Raw genomic sequence first — 16,387 nt, forward strand, 5'->3', positions numbered from 1 at the left:
GACTCTGGGTTACTGTAACTTCTGCTATTACTGATGATGTAACAATGAAGAGCATCTTAGCTGTGTTGCTCTTCCAGGTGAACCCACCTGTGCGACCAGATCCCTGCTGATGGGCATGCGGACAACTGACTGCTTCCTTCAGTGATGCACGAGAACTAGTGAGCACCACTACATTTCTGCACCTTTACACTCTAGAACGGGAGTTTAGATTTTTAGTTTTCAGTGGAATGCTAGAGCTCTCCCAGACTTTCAGTCATTGATGAGGTATGTGAATGGCTTCTCTGGCCTCTGCCCGTTTATATGGCCGCAGCGCTCATCTCTTCCTGACTGGATTGCAAGGTGTCTCTCTGTGTGAGGAATGTGAGCACATGTCACCTGTATCATGGGGCATCTCCCCAGGTTTCCATGACTGTCTTACTTTGGTGACAGTACCTTTAGTTTGCTCATTTGTTTGTTGGCCTTTACCATGAATATGTTTTTAGTTTTATGAATTAAAATATGTCAATATTTTGTAGTTTCTCACTGTGGAATAAGGTTGGGATATGCATTGGGAATACCAGACCACCTGACCTGCCTCTTGAGAAACCTATATGCAGGTCAGGAAGCAACAGTTAGAACTGGACATGGAACAACAGACTGGTTCCAAACAGGAAAAAGAGTACGTCACGGCTGTATATTGTCACCCTGCTTATTTAACTTCTATGCAGAGTACATCGTGAGAAATGCTGGGCTGGAAGAAGCACAAGCTGGAATCAAGATTGCTGGGAGAAATATCAATAACCTCAAGTGGTGTCATAAGGATGACACCACCCTTATGGCAGAAAGTGAAGAGGAACTAAAAAGCCTCTTGATGAAAGTGAAAGAGGAGAGTGAGAAAGTTGGCTTAAAGCTCAACATTCAGAAAACTAAGATCATGGCATCTGCTGCCATAACTCAACATCAAATAGATGGAGAAACAGTAGAAACAGTGTCAGAGTTTATTTTGGGGGGCTCCAAAATCACTGCAGATGGTGACTACAGCCATGAAATTAAAAGACGCTTACTCCTTGGAAGAAAAGTTATGACCAACCTAGATAGCATATTCAAAAGCAGAGACATTACTTTGCCAACAAAGGTCCGTCTAGTCAAGGCTATGGTTTTTCCAGTGGTCATGTATGGATGTGAGAGTTGGACTGTGAAGAAAGCTGAGCGCTGAAAAATTGATGCTTTTGAACTGTGGTGTTGGAGAAGACTCTTGAGAGTCCCTTGGACTGCAAGGAGATCCAACCAGTCCATAGTAAAGGAGATCAGTCCTGGGTGTTCTTTGGAAGGACTGATGCTGAAGCTGAAACTCCAGTACTTTGGCCACCTCATGCGAAGAGTTGACTCATTGGAAAAGACCCTGAAGCTGGGAGGGATTGGGGGCAGGAGGAGAAGGGGACGACAGAGGATGAGATGGCTGGATGGCATCACTGACTCGATGGATGTGAGTCTGAGTGAACTCCAGGAGTTGGTGATGGACAGGGAGGCCTGGCGTGCTGCGATTCATGGGGTCGTAAAGAGTCGGACACGACTGAGCGACTGAACTGAACTGAACTGATGCCTTCTCCAACTCAAGATTGTAAAATATTCACACATGCAGATTCATGTACATATATACACATGTACATACACACACCTGTATGTACACATGTATACACACACCTGTATATACATACATAGACATATACACACACCGTACATACACATGTAGACACACACACACACCTGTACACACACACGTGTACATATACACGCACCGTACATACACATGTAGACATATACACACACCTGTACATACACACGTGTACATATACACACACCGTACATACACATGTAGACATATACACACACCTGTACATACACACGTGTACATATACACACACCGTACATACACATGTAGACATATACACACACCTGTACATACACACGTGTACATATACACACACCGTACATACACATGTAGACATATACACACACCTGTATACAGTTACATATGCCAACATGATTCTTATGTTTATATCTGTAACCCTCCTGAGTTTATCTTTACATATGAAGTAATTCGTAACATAAGCTCTCCTTTCTCTGCAAATTTAAAATGCTACCTTCTTGAAAGAATGACTCAGAGATGTTCAAAATTATTAGAGATTAGACTTCTCAATTCAACTTAGTAGAAAAAGACCCTAAAATTAAATTAGTTGGTCTACCTTTCATAATAATAAAAAGTGAACTCTCCAGATATTAATACATAAACTAATTTAAAACCTAGTAAATTGGATTCAATAGCATCTTGAAATTTACATTGCATTTAAAATAGCTCTCAGTGGCATCTGCCTGTGGGCAGGGTCTGACCCATAGAGAGTTTGTCCTCGATCAATCAACACAACTCTTGAGAATTCTGGGCAGTAAAACAAGTGCGACAAGTCTTTGCTTGTTTGTTTTTGCTTCATTTTTCTTTCCAGAGTGAAAAGACTTTCTGTCACCTTGCACTGTTTAGAGAACACAGCAAGGGGAGAGCGAGAATCCCTGCGTGTGTAATAAGGAAGCACGGTCAGTTATTAATGGGAGGGCTGGCTGCTTTCTTGGTGTAACAGCAGGAAGACAAGACACTCAACAGAACCACTGTCCCCAGAGGTCAAGCAGCCTTCACAGAAGGGAGGTTACATTATGTGGCTCAAAAGGGCTGACGACAGGTAGCCCCAGACCCTTGCAGGTCTCAGCCAGGCAAATCAAAGCAGGCTTGCTGGGCAAGTCCATCACACAGGAGAGTGTATGTGAGGCAGGAGGCATGTAAAACCCCCAGGGGTCAGCATGCCCATATGACAGTTTAACCGTAAGAACATCAATCCATCCTCAATCCATCCAATTAGAACTAAAGTATAATTACCGGGCTATTTCTGGCTATTTTATCTGCCTTCTTGAATACCATTATTAACATCAATAGAATTAACTGTGCATACCAAGAGGAGAATAAAAACCTGAAGGAGGTCAGCAGACACTAATTCTTATGTTTATCATTTGAATCTTAATCCGCCTGTCAGTCAGCTCCCACTGGTGAAGTTCTGTGGTGCTGGAGGGAAACACATCTGGGGAGCTGCTAAATCCCAGACTTTCTGCTCAGGGCCATGTTTTAAACCCAACTTTGGAACCACCTTCTCCTTTCTCACAGAAAGCACGTGGTCCCGGCATGCGCTCCTGCTGTTCAGGTGAAGTACTTTCCCTGAACGTGGAATTACAATAACCATTTTCAATCAAACCCCTGGTCCTTATGTGGCCAAGGCACCTCATCCCTTTGAGTCAGGGTTTTGTTCCATAACGTGGGCACAGTTTTAACCTCCCTGGGGAAAGACCTGAGCTTTTGTGAGGTCATTTAACATGAAAATAAATGAAATGATATTGAAACCTATAAAATCCCAAGATGTGCTAAGATCCTAACAGGCCATAACAACAACTTAATTGATGTACTGCCCAGTAACATATTTTCAAGAGAAATTTCGTATCTTAACACAAGGAACAACTTGCTATGGGAGTTTCATGGACTTTGCGAATCCGCGGAGTCGTCCTACAAGGCATGGTACTGTCTGGGCACGGCACCACCCGCTCCGCGTCACGTATCCACTGCAGTGTCAGATTTGGGGGAAAAGAATAATCTGCAGACATATAAGGAGAATGTAGCACATGCCCCGGGAACAGCGTCGACCTGCTGCTTCACCCTCTTGTCGAACCTCCACACCAGAGAAGCCAAGCTCGTGGTGGAAAAAGCAGGTGCTTCTTTGCATGTGAATCCAGACTTAGCTGGAAGGACCCGAAACACACGACAGTCTGACAGCTAAGAACTGCAGTCATGTTTTCATCATTCAAACGAATAGCCAAGTTCCTCATTTCCTCTGTTTATATTTTGGAAATCAGTTGAATTTATCCGCAGTGTATCTCAGCACGCACCCCTGTGTTCACTGCAGCGCTAGTCACAATAGCCAAGACCGGGGCTCATCCTGTCTGTCCACGCAGAGATGAGTGGACAAAGACGGTGTGGAACAGATATGCAACGGGACATTTCTCAGCCATAAGAAAGAGTGGAATGATGCCATTTGAGCAACGTGGATGGACCTAGAGATTATCATACTATGTGAAGTAAGGCAGAAAGAGAAAGACAAACGCCACATGATATCGCTTATATGTGGAATCTGAAGTAACCCAGATGAACTTATCTATGAAACAGAAGCAGATTTACAGACACGGAACAGACGTGTGGTTGCCGGGAGGCGTGGGGGTGGGCGTGGACTGCGGGTGCAAACTGTCACAGACAGGCTGGATAAACAAGCGCACAGACAACGGTACCCAATATCCTGGGATAAACCCAGTGGAAAAGACTTTAAACAAAGAGTGTGTGCATGCATGTAACTAAATCACTTTGCTATACAGCACAGATTGGCGCAACGTTGTAAATCAACTATATTTCAATTTTAAAAACCCCACAGTGTATCTTTGGACAAATATATAAAGCATATTCTATGATATTTGTAAAATTAATCCAGTTCCTGTTCTTACCTTGCAAAAACTTTGTTGCCTACATACGCGCCTGTAAAGTTACAGTAAACCCAAAACTCCCCACTGTGACTGTCTCTCACACACAGGAACTCCTGATACATAGCTGCAATGATCTGAGAAGACATGGGCGGCTATGACCGGTGCTATGACCGGCTATGACCGGTGCTCACTGGCTATGACCGGTGCTCAAATATTAATACCTGACTTAAAAATCACCCTAGTATATTTCCTTCATTACTATGCAGTAAGTGTAACCAAAGGTCTAATAGGTTTTTTAAAGAGGACTTTAAATTGATGGCCATTGAGTCCAATATTTGCAATCCTGGGCTTTTTCTGGGTTGACTGCTGGCTCGTGTGAGGAAAGCCCTGGGCTGGGGCGGGGGAGGTGCAGGGGGCTTACGTTTGGAGGTCTCCCAGCGGCCTCTGTCCGATGGATGTGAGCAGGGGCTCCGGCCGGAGGGCCAGCTTGGGGGACGTCTTGGGGCTGGAGTCCGAGTCCCCGCTGTCCTCATCGCCCATGGCTTTGATGTAGCTCCCGCTCCTCATCCTCCTGCAGGGGATCTCGTCATCTCTGCCCCCCGTGGGGCGCCCTGCCCACTCGTCCTGGGGCACCTGGGGAGAGCACACAGGGCGTCAGGGCCCCAGCTGCCTCCTGGGGACGCGGCCCCCGAAGACACGGCTCGTCACCAGCACTCAGCACCGAATGTCACATGCTTCTTCATGGTCCGTCACTCAAATCCCAAAAGGATGTTCACATATAATCATTGCTTTTCCTCCTGTTATAAAAGTGACAAACGTTATGGGAAAAGTGAGAAAATGTTAGAAAAGTAGAATGAGGAAAAAACGTAGTTTCAGCACCTGGAAAAACCACTGCTAACACTTAGATTTATTTCCTTGTGGTGAGAAAGCAGTTGAACCTTGAGAAAACTGGACAAAAGAGGTCTCCAGTGTGGAGAGGAAGAAAGGAGGAGAAGAAGGAAACCAGAGGAGGAGGCCCTGAGGCCTGTGAGTGCTGACACGGAGCGTGGGTCGTGGCCCCCACGCCGGGGCCCTGCACGCTGGGGCCCTGCACGCCAGGGCACGCCCGGACCTGAGTCCCGGCACTCAGACCATGTGCTGTCGGCGGCGTGCGTGCAGGCTGCGCTGCGGGGAGGAAGGAGCAGGCCTGCACTCGGTGCTGACCCGCCCCCCAGGAAACCTGAGGTCCTCACACAGCACACACATCACAGGGTGTCTCCGCCACGGGCGCTCAGGGCAGAGCGGTCCCTTCACGCTCCACCAGCCGTGATGCTGATAAAAACCAAAACCACACCAGGCAACGGCCGAGTGTAGGGGGCTGTGTGAGTCCACACGCGCTGGCACCATCACACAGAGCTATGTAGTCCAAGGACCCAGTGCACATGCTCTTCACGCTGGAGGAGGGAATCTCCCACCATGCTCTTCGTGGAGACAGGGGAGATGCAGTTCCGTGTTGACAAAGTCTTCGTAGGTGGGGCTTGTCCTGTGGTTAATGGCTGCGCTGTGCGTAGTCATTCAGTCCTGACTCCTTGCGACCTCATGGACCCCATGGAGCCTGCCAGGATCCTCTGTCCATGGGGATTCTCCAGGCAAGAATACTGGAGTGGGTTCATTGTAAAAGGAGTCTTGCCATCTTTCCACGTTTAAAAAAAATTTTTTTTAATTGAAGTTCAATTTATTTACAACCTTGTGTTAATTTCTGCTGTATAACAAAGTGATTCAGCTATACATATATACACTGTTTTTCATATTCTTTTCCACTGTGGTTATCACAGGATATTGAATCCAGTTCCCCGTGCTATCCAGAAGGACCTGCTGTTTACCCACCCTGTAAACACTAGTTTACATCTGCTAACCCCAAACCCCTAGTCCTCCCCACCCCTCCTGCCCGCCTCGGCAACCGCACGTCTTTTCTCTGTGTCTGTGAGCTTGTCTGTTGATGCGTTCATTTGTCATCTCTCAGTTTTGATGGGGCCACTGGGCTGTTCGTTACCGTCCCAGCCAGGGACACGCAGGGCTAGCTGCCAGGGCAGAGTTATCAGCTGAAAGCACTTTTTCTCCATCTTCCATCTCGCACACTGCAGCCCAGGGCAGGACGGATGCCCCTTCTGGGGCCCCCACCAACACGCAGGGAGCAGGCGCCCCTCAGTGAGGGTGAGCGCATGGGTACCGAGCCCCCCAGACCCCATGGTGACACTCCGCTGAACCTCCCTGCAGCCTGGGTGCGGAACCGGCCCCAACCCCGGGCCAGGCTGGGTCCAAGAAAGACACAGAGACACGCCAGCCTCACGTGGAAGAGGAGGGGGCTTCACAGGACAGAGACTCTGGGTCCTCACAGGCCTGACCCTCAGGGCGGCGTAGCCCAGGGACTCCCAGCTGCAGAGCAGGGCTTGGGGGCAGCATGTCCAAGTTCCCTACAGCCAGGTGCCGAGCGCCCATCTCCCAGCGGCTTTCAAGGGGATGGTGACCCCGGGGAGGGGTCCAGACCTGGGCAGGCGGGTGGGCACGAGACCACAGAGGGCAGCACAGAGCTGCCAGAGACACTGCGGGAAGAAGAAGAAACGCCGGCAACACAGCCACTGGGGAAACAGACACAGGATTACAGGAGTGGGGGCACTCGGGAGAGGAGATCAGGAGGAGGGAAGTCTGGGCTTCTCCAGACATCCAGGCCTCTCTCCTCATGGGGGTCAGTTTCAGCAATCCCGAAAACTGGAGGATGGACAAGGCTGTGGGACAGAGGCTGCCCCCAGCCTCTTGCCCAGCAGTAACATGGGCCCACGCTTTATGCCACTAGTCGGAAGACTCGATCTGTGGGTGCCTCTGACCCAGCAATATCCCCAGACAACAGGATTCGTGCTGGGGACTGTGAACTGATCATTAGGGTCAAAGGAGGGAACTGATAATATCTCATGGGGTGGTTGAAAATATCTACTAAACCATGCCATGGATAATATGCACAAGAACGAGTATTTAGCCAAGGAGAGATGTCCATGAGGGAGAGCACTTTCTAAACTTTGGACACCATGTTTCTGATACTGTAAAAGCAGATGTGTGTGCGTGTGCACGCGTGTTCAGTTGTGTCTGATGTTTTGAGACCACATGGACTGTACCCACCAGGCTCCTCTGTCCATGGGATTTCCCAGGCAAGAATACTGGAGTGGGTTGCCATTTCCTTCTCCAGGAATCTTCCCGACCCAGGAATTGAACCATGTCTCCTTTGTCTCCTGCATTGGCAGGGGGGTTCTTTATCGCTGAGCCACCAGGGAAGCCCTGAAAGACAGAGATGCTGTATTATGCATAGAAACACAGCCGGGAGGATGTGCAATGATCACTGGGAGACAGTAATGGTGGGCTTTTCAATGATTTTTCTTTATGTTTTCTAAATTTTCTACATGGACCATATATATATTAATAACTATTGTAATAAAAAGTAAACTTATTTTTTTAATTTAAGAAAATTTAGTCCCAAGTGAGAATACATTTCAGTAGAGGAGACAGGCATAAAATAAAGTGAATTATGGTTTAATTAGGGCAAAGAAGGAGGTGCAGAGGGCAAATAGGGAAGGAGCCAGAGGAAGCTGTTGACAGAGAGGAGGTGATCGGGGAAGGCTTCCTGGAGGTGAGGCTGGGGGCTCTAAGTCACTGGGACTCGAGCAGCAGGCAGAAGAGTCTCACAGAGACTCCAGCTCCCCCGCCAGCACCCCGGAGAGGGGCTCGGCTGTGGGGCAGGCGCTCCAAGGAGGCTGACGGGAGGTGGATGGGGAGGAGCCACGTGCCAGGGAAGACGCGTTCCCACTGGCAGCTTATGGAATTTTTGTGAATCAAAAACATGCTTCTGTTAAAAAAAAAACAAAGTAGAGATTTTTTTCCCCAGAAGCTTGTGAATTAACTAACAAATGAGATCAGCTTGTATATTTTTGTTTCTGATTGAAGCTGCCAATTTCGCAGTCTTTGACAGAAGAGATTTCAATACAGAAGGAGAGTAAACCAGAGTCAAGGGCAGTTGCAACGCTGATTCCAAAGCATATGTCTGCAGACTGTAAAAAGAACGGGGAGTGACACTGAAACGCCACCGTGCCTCAGTAAAGAACGCTTTCTTCAGCACATTACAGGGTCACAAACCTGCAGCGGCGGGCCTGAGGGTGGCCAGGGTGGACCCCAAAACATCAAGTGCTTCATGGACGAATAAACTTCTTTTCACGGTATCCACAGCTTCTGCGAATCCATGTGTAACCTTTGCTGCATTTAGAGATAACTATTACTCTAATTTCCTACTTGCTTAGAGCACTGACATTTACAATTTCTGAATAGGCATCTTCTTAAGGTTGAGGTGAGTGTAGATTTCAGTATCTCCTGCTTATTGCTTGAAGAAGATTTCAGGCTGCAGACTAAAATGTCCTTTCTTCCTTTTAAGCAGCATGGCAAAGGTACAAGGGGTTTTGTAATAATACTCTCTTCCAGGTGCTGAAACCAAGGAAGAAAATGCCATCAAACACTAGGTGTCCATGTGGGGACATGTCTTCTCCATTCAGTCCACAATTTTCTTGTTTTGTTTTAAATGCACGCCAGGCACATTTGCCCTGGGAATATAACAGAGCAAGACAGCTGGGCTTCCCAGTTCCAGGCTGTCACAGTGCAAGACCATGGGTCTGAGTGGGGTGCCCTCGAGGGCAGCCTGGACATCTGTCTGGGGCGGCTGTGATGCCACACACTGGGGGGACGTGGCCAGCACCCTGGGGGTCAAGAAGCAGGACGCAAACCCACCCCGTGGAGGATCAGCTGCTGTCCTGTGTGACCCCACCCCTTGGAGGGCAGGCTCCTGTCCTGTGTGATCCCAGCGTTTGCCTTCCTGTCTGTGACGACCCAAGCCTTGACTACAGCTCTTTTCTGTATGTAAACCACAGTGCTCTTGGTTTCCTCTGCACGGTGTCACTGATGGAGGGAACTGTGGTGCGCTGTTCCACCTGGAGGTCAGAGCAGCCTGCGGGCGGGCCTCTGAGACTCCTTCCTCGGGTCCAGATTAGCGGCAAGTCTTCACCCAGAAACGAGCTCCCAAATTCTCCCCTTCCCTCTGGACACGTCTGTCAGGGACCAGACGATTTGATATTAAGATTCATGTTCTTATTTCACAAGTGACCTTCCTTTTATTTCTCTGTTTTATTAGTGTTTGGAAGCTTTATACATGGACATGAGCCTGTGCACTTGAGCCTTGAACAACGTGGGAGTCGGGTGCCACCCGTCCACGCGGCGAAAAGTCGAGCCTAACGTGCAGTCAGCCTTCCATGTGCGGTTTAGAAAAACCATCCATCTTTACCAAATGGGCCTTTTCTGGTTTCTGCCTCAAGCACTTCAAAGGCCTCAGGCCTTGGGTGCTTCCACACAGCCCAAAGTAAATGCTGACTTCTGACCAAGAGCTGAGGGTGTGGGTCAGCTCTGAGACCGACTCCTCCACACCCCGTCTGAAGTGACCCCACCTCTGTCCGGACGCTGTCCCCTATCCCAGCACACGGGGGCAGGGCTGATGGGCGTGACGAGTGTCCAGCACGTGGACTGACCCAGGAGGCTGCGACCGTTCACTGCATCACTGTCAGGTGCTGGCTTGGTCTCGGGCCTGTGACAGGCAGGCATTTGAGGAATGTTGCTGAAATAAATTCTTCATTGACGGATGTTGGGGTTTGAGCATTTGCCAGCCGTGAGCCTGGTAAATCTCTCTGCCTCATTGATTGCGTATACATCAGACGCTGTGGTTAGATTCGAGAGAGTGTAAGAAAGGCCCTTGGGAAACCGTCAGTCACTACAGAAACGTGTAATATTGTGTGGGTGAGCATGCTACTTCATTCCCGTTCACCAGTTAAGAATGACAGGGCCTGCGTGTGACTGAATGTTCGCAGTGGGAAGTCAGAGAGGAGCTGCCTCGTGGGCTGGCACGCCCGCCACCCTCGGCACAGAACCCACTGTGGTAGCAACGCTGGGAAAGGCAGTGTCGTAGGCTGTATTTCTGTGTGCACTCGAGCCAGGGGCCAGGGGACCTTATCAGCTTCATGAGTGACCGGGGAGCAGGCTGCTCATGACCCACAGCATTTGGAGCCCTCTCCCGTGAAGGACGGTGGGGCAGGCTGGGTGCCTGGGGCTGGGATGCGCAGAGCTTGGCAGGGCTGGGTATTGGGGGCAAGGCTGAAATGCCCTTCCAGCCTGGGGAAGCCTCCGTGCTCACGGTGACCCTCAGCTCCATGTGCTTCTGCTCATCTCCTCCAACAGCTCCCGGAGTGTCGGGCCGGGAGCTCTTCCCCCAGCAGACCCCAGACAAGACACTGCAGCATGGTCAACACACATGTGGAGGGAGACCCTGGTCACCGGAGGGACCCCGTGGGTCTGGACCGCCAGTCGGGCAGAAACAACAGAGACAGGAAGAAGGGACAGAAAGTGAAGGAGGCGGGGGGAGATGCCAGGGCCCAGGATGGGAGAAGGGGACCAGAGCTGGTGCTGGTCCCAGGCTGTGTGACGCTGGAGGGGGGCTACGCTGGAGGGGGGCTGCACTGGAGGGGTCAAGGCCCACGTTCCCCGTGTGCTCCCAGTGTGTTCCCAGTGTGCTCCCGGTGTGCTCCCGGTGTGCTCCCGGTGTGCTCCAGGTGTGCTCCCGGTGTGCTCCCGGTGTGCTCCAGGTGTGTTCCCAGTGTGCTCCAGGTGTGTTCCCAGTGTGCTCCTGGTGTGCTCCCAGTGTGCTCCAGGTGTGTTCCCGGTGTGCTCCCAGTGTGCTCCCGGTGTGCTCCCAGTGTGCTCCAGGTGTGTTCCCAGTGTGCTCCAGGTGTGCTCCCAGTGTGCTCCAGGTGTGCTCCCAGTGTGCTCCAGGTGTATTCCCAGTGTGCTCTAGGTGTGACAGAGGCAGCTGCCCCCATCTGTCCTCCCACCAGGGTTGGGCAGCCATCGTCCACCTTGTGTCCCTGGAACTCAGGGAACGGCGTGACAGGGAGCATCCGCTCCTGAGCTGACCAGCTGCACGTCACCCACCCGGTCAGTGTGATATTCATTAAAACTCCAACTTTAGATGTTGTGTCTGCTGATGGAGGAAACAACCAAAACAAGCTCTTTGAAAGAATAAAACATCAGAATTTTCTTTCAACTCTGTTGTCTGCTTTGACCTACTTAACATAAAACGGACTTCCTCTAATGTTAACTACGTATTCTGTACAAATCAAAGGTGAAAACAAAATACAACACTTTTGCTCACCTCCAGATTTCTCTAGCTTCTGGTGGAGAAAACAAAAAGAGCCTATGAACATTTATTTCTCTCCTCTGTTCTTTTAAATCTTACTCCTACAGCAGCAGCTACAGACAAACTCTTCCACTCCCCTGCCTCTGATCTGGCTGGGGAGGATTCCCAGGAAGTGCAGTGCAGTCAGCAGGGAGCCTGTGGAAGGGCTGGGGCTCCAGCCCCCGGGACACCAGCAGCCTGGGGAGGGGTGGGGCCTGGGGCACTCCAAGTCTCACATCTCCCATGTTTATCACAGTCCTTTACAGATGTTCAGGCAAAAACTTCCTATTTATGCATTAGCAAGGACTTCCTGGTGGCTCAGTGGTAAAGAACCTGCCTGCAACGCAGGAGACCTGGGTTCGATCCCTGGATTGAGAAGATCCCCTAGAGGAGGGGATGGCAACCCATTCCAGTATCCTTGCCTGGAGAATTCCAAGGAGAGAGGAACCTGGTGGGGTCCATGGGGTCACAGAGAGTTGGACACAACTGAAGGGCATTTAGCAAGTAACTACAAGTAAAATTTAAGTCTCTTAAATATTAATATTTTAATTAATATTAATCAAATATTACTATTTTAAAATAAAATAATAATAAGCAATATTATTTAAATATTGCTATTTAAATCTGTCTCTTTGAATAACTCTGCCTATTAAAGCAATCTGATGAGCACATTTTCCTTTTAAACCAGATCCACTCGGTCATGGAGCATGCTCCAGGTGGCGGTTGGAATTGCTAACGCAATTCCAATTCACAGCCACCTGATGCCTGAGAAGAATCACGGTTGCTTATCTGCCTGGTTAACTGACTTCCTGACAACTCAGCCAGCAATCAGACACTGGCGATCAGACGGTTACTCAGGGTTCCAAGAGAACCTCTCCAATCCTGTGCACAGCCCGCATCACCCATCGAAGGGTGGATTCGAATGCAAATTACATGTGCCCTGAAGGAAACTTCAGGTTTCAGAGCTTTGCTAACAGCACTGTTAGCTGAGAGAAGTAACTGCAGAGGCCTCTGGAAAAAGAGGGGGCCTCTTGGTGCTGGGCTCCCCTTTCATTTGGGCACATGTGGTTAGGAGCCAAGAGGACAGGAAGGGCCCCAGAGAATTCCGAGGTCACTGTGTCCGCACCTGCCCGTGCCTGTTGTTGCCTGCGGTGTGTTTCACCCACACCCCAGAGAACAGATTCGGTTCCTACAACCAGGCTCCCTGACATATCCAAGGTTTAAAGCTGCCAGTGTGGGGAAAGCTGGTGAGCTCATGCAAACTCATTCCTGGGCCCCACTGGCCGCTTTCAGATGGGGAAACGTTGCTGTGGGAGCACACGTTGTAGCCGTCACTGGATCCTGCAGCCTCAGAGGCCCCCGGGACTGGCCCGCCACACTCCAGGTCCTCCCAGGATGCTCCCACCAGCAGCCTGCAGAGTTGGGATAACCCCCTCACCTGCAGAGCAGGGACACCCCCCTGACCTGCAGAGCCCGGACGCCCCCCTGACCTGCAGAGCCCGGATGCCCCTCTGACCTGCAGAGCCTGGACGCCCCCCTGACCTGCAGAACCAGGTCGCCCCCTTCTCCTGCAGAGCCCGGATGCCCCCCTCACTTGCAGAGCCAGGATTCCCCCACTCACCTGCAGAGCCCGGACGCCCCCTTGACCTGCAGAGCCTGGACGCACCCCTCACCTACAGAGCCCGGACGCCCCCCTGACCTGCAGAACCAGGTCGCCCCCTTCTCCTGCAGAGCCCGGATGCCCCCCTCACCTGCAGAGCCAGGATCCGCCCACTCACCTGCAGAGCCCGGACACCCCCCTGACCTGCAGAGCCTGGACGCCCCCTTCTCCTGCAGAGCCCGGATGCCCCCCTCACCTGCAGAGCCCGGACGCCCCCCTGACCTGCAGAGCCAGGACGCCCCCTTCTCCTGCAGCACCGGGACCCAGCCCTCACCTGCAGGTAGTGGCAGGGCCGCAGCGGCGGCTTCAACTCCGGGGGCCCGGGTGGCTTGTCCAGGTGCAGGGAGCTCTTGCGGTAGGCCTCCTTGGCCTGGCTCACGGTGAGCGTGGACCAGGAGCTGCGCTTCATGTACTTGGCGTCGGGCGTCAGGGCCAGGCCCTCGCAGGCCGAGCACTTGACGTCATTGTTGCTCTTGGAGGTTCTCAGCGAGAGGTCCCCGAAGGGGCCGGGCAGCGCGTCGGGGTAGCAGCGGGCCAAAGGCTCTGCGTGGGGCCGGCCGAGCGCGCTGGAGGCGCGGCAGGTGCTGTCACTGTCCAGGTTGTCGTCGGAGCCCCACCAGCTGCCCGGGCCCCCACGCGGCCGGCCCTCCACCTTGCGCTCGCGGCTCTTGCTCCGCCGGCCATGCTTGGCGTGGTGGCCGTGCGCGTGCTCGTCCGCCCTGCCGTCGGCCCTGGTGCCGTTGACGTGGCCTTTGGACGAGCCCTCCAGGGAGTGGGACTTGGTGAAGAGCTTCTGCACCGAGTGCACCAGGTGCCGGATGCGGCCGGGGCTCTCGCTGCGCTGCTCGGCGGCCGCGGAGGCGCGCTGGTACTGCAGCGTGTGGAAGCCATCCCGGTGCAGCGGCAGCTGCTTCTCGAACTGGTCCAGCAGGTTGGCCGGGATGCGGTTGATCTTGGCACCTGCGTGGGCCACAGCGCAGTCGTCCCTGCTGTCATAGTGGGAGCTATAGTGCATGCGGGGGAAGGTGCTGCTGGACACGTGGTCGCCCAGCACCACAGGCAGCATCACGCAGTCGGAGTGGATGGAGGTCCGCGGGGAGCAGCGGTGGTGCTCCAGCGGGCAGCTGTCGGCAGGGCTGAGCAGGTAGGGCGGCCGCGCCTCGGGGCCGTGGTGCAGGTGGCCTAGCTCGCAGTCCTCGGGCGGCGTCAGGCCACATGTGTGGCCAGAGCACAGCGGTGGGTTCCGACTCCCAGATAAGCCCTTCATAGTCCTTGGTGCGGGGGAGTACCTCTCTTCATTGAAGTGCGGAGTCGGGGACCATGAATACTGCTGGTCTGTCAAGAGAACACAGAAGCCGGGTCAGAAGTGGAGCAACCCGGAGGGAAAGCCTGTGTGGACACCCCCGTCCACACGGGGACTGTTTTTATCCCGGGACCACTCCTGATTTGGACACTCAACTGAATGGTCATTTTTTCACACCACATGGACAGCTCCAAACTCCAGGAGTATGAAGAAGAGTAACCACTATTCCCCAGGGTGGTTCTGCAACTACAAATACTGAATGTCACAAGTGGTAATCAGGTCTTGGCAGTAAGATTTGGTGGTGTTAAGCAAACAGTTTGGGGGAAAAGAGTTACATTGACTAGATTTGAGAGCTGTAGTTCAGTTTAAGAAGTTTGAGGAATAGCACCAGCTACTTAAGAAGTGAGATAGCTGGTGGGTTGATGCGCCACACCACACAGAGGGTTGGCTGTGAGCTGCGTAAAGCCACACACTGGCTGTGCAGGCAAGAAGCAGAGGTGACTTTCTCAAGGCCACCGTCCAAGTCAATATGAGGATGAAGCCATGATGCCCTGATTTCCTGTTTTGCACTGTTGATTTTGAGCTCTACGATTCTACTCAGAAAAAAAGGTTTCATTTTGTGAATGGTGCTACTGTACGGAGACCCTCGAACCACCAGAGCTGACCTCTGCAGGATGCTGGGTTTGCCAGGAGGAAGGCTGCGCAGCCTAGTGGTTGGATCCGGGCCTCTGGACATGACTAGTTAGGTTCTGCCCCCACTGGTGCAGGACTCTAGGTGGGCTTCCATGTCCTCAACAGTGGAGGTCCAGGAGGAGGGCACGCAATGGTTACTCTAGCTAAGTTGCCATGATTGTGGTTGTTACCATTTTCAAATCTCTTGGGTCAGCATTCATGAAGTTCAGGGTTTACTGGGCTCCAGGCTTTGCCCCTCGCTCTACCTCTACTTCCTGCTGTCCTAGGATTTCTGCTTCTGTTGCTTCCAGCTGGCCATCAAAGAGGTGCAGGAGATACAGACTCCAACACAGCACAATATATGCATACGTAATGTGTATACATAATGCATATATCCACATGTAATATGTATACATTGTACACGGTATACATATAATATATATACAGTAAATACAGACTTTATAGTGTATGTGTGCTGTGCTATGCTTAGTCACTCAGTCATGTCCAATTCCTTGCAACCCCACTGACTGTAACCCGCCAGGCTCCTCTGTCCATGGGGATTCTCCAGGCAAGAAAACTAGAGTGGGTTGCCATGCCCTCCTCCAGGGGACCTTCCTGAGCCAGGGATCAAACCAAGGTCTCCCACATTGCAAATGGATTCTTTACCATCTGAGCCACCAGGGAAGCCCATTATAGTATATACTATATATATATATAGCTTCCTCAATGGCTCAGCAGGTAAAGAAGTCTGCCTGCAATGCAGGAGACACAGGTGACGCGGGTCTGATCCCTGGGTTGGGAAGATCCCCTGGAGGGCATGGCAACCCACTCCAGTTTTCTTGCCTGAAAAATCCAATGGACAGAGGAGCCTGGAGAGCTATAGTCCAATGGGTCACAGTAGTACATAGTAAGAATA

At 51.6% G+C, this 16,387-nt stretch overlaps 1 protein-coding gene across 1 annotated transcript in view; it reads right to left on the reverse strand.

Annotated features, from left to right (window-relative positions):
- DLGAP2 (DLG associated protein 2) overlaps positions 1-16,387 on the reverse strand; it is a gene marked incomplete at its 5' end in the record, with an annotated part of 452,741 nt that overhangs the window by 75,887 nt on the left and 360,467 nt on the right. Inside the window, 2 exons of the mRNA XM_070364120.1 lie at positions 4,967-5,178; positions 13,771-14,831. Of these exons, the coding sequence (XP_070220221.1) occupies positions 4,967-5,178; positions 13,771-14,831 (1,273 nt within the window). The remainder of the gene's footprint in view (positions 1-4,966; positions 5,179-13,770; positions 14,832-16,387) is intronic.

The sequence above is a fragment of the Bos mutus genome, chromosome 27 (assembly GCF_027580195.1).
Source record: "Bos mutus isolate GX-2022 chromosome 27, NWIPB_WYAK_1.1, whole genome shotgun sequence".
Classification (NCBI taxonomy): Eukaryota; Metazoa; Chordata; class Mammalia; order Artiodactyla; family Bovidae; genus Bos; species Bos mutus.